The sequence below is a fragment of the Tupaia chinensis genome, unplaced genomic scaffold, assembly GCF_000334495.1.
Source record: "Tupaia chinensis unplaced genomic scaffold, TupChi_1.0 Scaffold149831_1, whole genome shotgun sequence".
Lineage (NCBI taxonomy): Eukaryota > Metazoa > Chordata > Mammalia > Scandentia > Tupaiidae > Tupaia > Tupaia belangeri.
This window is the reverse complement of record NW_006209676.1, coordinates 766,874-769,428: the sequence shown is the minus strand read 5'-3', so window position 1 is coordinate 769,428 and position 2,555 is coordinate 766,874. Positions and strand designations below refer to the sequence as shown.

The 2,555-nt window shown below is 35.8% G+C and overlaps 1 protein-coding gene across 4 annotated transcripts in view; it reads left to right on the top strand.

Moving 5' to 3' along the window:
- Positions 1-1,144, top strand: part of NCK1 (NCK adaptor protein 1) — an 86,977-nt gene extending 85,833 nt beyond the window's left edge. For all 4 annotated transcript variants that reach the window (XM_006171539.3, XM_027769479.1, XM_006171541.3 and 1 more), the window contains one exon: positions 494-1,144. In XM_006171539.3, coding sequence (XP_006171601.1) covers positions 494-688 — 195 coding nt within the window. In that variant the 3' untranslated portion in view covers positions 689-1,144. The remainder of the gene's footprint in view (positions 1-493) is intronic.
- The last annotated feature ends 1,411 nt before the right edge of the window (positions 1,145-2,555 follow it).

The following is a 2,555-nucleotide window of genomic DNA, read 5'->3' as shown; positions in this document are numbered from 1 at the left end:
TTTTAAGCCACCGGGTCCGGGACACGAACCGTGGTCGACTACGTGGGAGTCCAGCGACATAGCCATTACGCTAACTGCTGGTTCCCAATCAGTTGCCATTTTCATGTTAGTTTATAAGAACTCAGAATATTGTCTCTAAGATAGCTACTGCTAGCTAGCTACACTGAAAAAGTGTGGGTAAAAAATCCTGTGTTTTTTAGGAGTCTGACTGGAAGGATAGCTCTTATGCTTTGTTTATTAAACTAAAGGAAGAAGCAGTATGCCTTGGGTTTGAGTCTTGACTTTCTTGTTACCTAGGTGGATGATGTTAGGAAAGTTAGCTTCTCTGAGCCTTAGTTTTCTCATCTGTGAAAAGGGTTTGTTTTGATGCGTAAAGGAGAAAATCTCTGTAAATGATTTAGCATGGTATCTATCTAGTACTTACGTTCTCCATATGAAAATGTTGATGAATGGTTTTCAGAATCTTGACTATATGTGTTTTTTCCTCTTTTAGCCAAATGATTTCTCAGTATCACTAAAAGCACAGGGGAAAAACAAGCATTTTAAAGTCCAACTAAAAGAGACTGTCTACTGCATTGGGCAGCGTAAATTCAGCACGATGGAAGAACTTGTAGAACATTACAAAAAGGCACCAATTTTTACAAGTGAACAAGGAGAAAAATTATATCTTGTCAAGCATTTATCATGATACTGCTGGCCAGAAGTGACTACAACACAGCTTTAATCCGCCATGTAATTGAAGACTGAGAAGGTGTTGGTCCAATTGTGCATGGTTGGAAATTGTTTCTAACTCTATACAAGCATTGACTATAATACATACGTATTTTTATTATAACTCAGCCCATACATATATACTACGTATGCAATGCATCTGCATAGAACAGTTTCTTATTTTTGGTCTCCTATTTTATTGTTTTCCTCTTTGCTGTTTTTCTCTTTGCTTCTAATATTAAAGTTTTGTATTTCGAAAAGAAAATCAAATAATGCAAATCAGAAGTCCTTGTATGGAAGAATGTCTTATTGCCTTTCCTTATTTCCTTGCAAAGGCATACTGTTAGTTCTGCCATGGTTTCTTTTCATATAAAATTATTATATCTATATATGGCATATGCTAAAATAAATTTCTTGGAAAGTGTTAATCTTTTCTGTGACTAAATAGCAATAATAAATGAAAATTAGGCATTATTTTAAGGTATTATATTTGTCACAAGCCATTGTAAATACCAAGTATGTTGTTGTGTCTGTCATTATTTTAAAATTCATTGATTATCTTCGATGTGCAACAAAACAGATGGGACACAGGTTAGAAAACATCTTGTATGATTTTAATTTGCAGCTGTTGGAAACAAAAAACAAATCACTAAATCATTAAGAATTTTTTTTTGTTTATCTGTTTACTCACGAGAACAAAGCAGTCTCAGATACTTAGTCTTAAAACTAGATGGTTTTAAAACTAAATGGATACTGGGGAACCAGCAGTTAGCGTAATGGCTATGTCACTGGACTCCCACGTAGTCGACCGCGGTTCATGTCCCGGACCCGGTGGCTTAAAACTCACACCGGGCGCGTGTGCGTGCGTGCCCAAGATCCCGAGAGGAGAATGGAGGAGAAGGGATTGCGGCGTGACCATCCCCCCCTGGGGGGTGATTTCTCGCTTTCTGTCTCTATGTCTCTCTCTGTCTGTCTGGCGAGCGCACGCGCCCTACAGTGAAAATCTCTCAAAAAAAAAAAAAAAAAAAAGAAAGAAACAAATGGATCCTCTAATATAATTTTTCTTCCTGGTATTATTTTACCAAAACATCTTGGAACTAGGATATATTCTATTTATACCGGCGTGAAGTAAGTTATGGCTAAGTTTTGAGGACATAGGAGGCAATGAGGTACTTGAATTTTTTTCTCCATAAACATCTGTAATTGTCAGGGATATTATTTTCTATTTTCATTTCTTCCTTTCAGTTTTGGGTTTGATTGACTGAGACACTAAAGTTGATACATACCTGAGGGGAGAGTGCAATGTGCTCATAGTGACAGAAAATTATTTCCAAAAGCTTATTTTTTGTTTATCAAGTAGGAGTTGAGTATATGCATGAGAGGCTACTGTATTGAGTCTACTTCTCCAGACCACAGAAGAAAATCAGATGTGTTTTATAGTCACAGCTTCCTCCCCATGATTAATTCTGGAGATTAAATTTAAGCAAAGTAACCATCAACATTTTAACCAAAAATACTTATTAAAGCCACATAACTTAGTAAACAGTAGAAAGTCATATGATAGTTTCAAAAATTTCCCCAGTTCTGCCTAAGCATTTCAGTGTTTCCATGGTTTGCTGTGTTATAAACAGACATTTAATACATCAGAAGTACTGTTGGTAAAATCGAAGTTGTGTAACTTATGAGTTCTTTTTTTTACTTCATTATTTTATTAAAAATTTATTATTATTATTTAAATCTTAAAATTTAGGTTGCCGCTGGGTGGCAGCCCTGACTTCTCCCAGCAAACCACAGAAGTCAGCAAATACGATAAAGACATGATGTACATGTTTTCATTTTTTTTG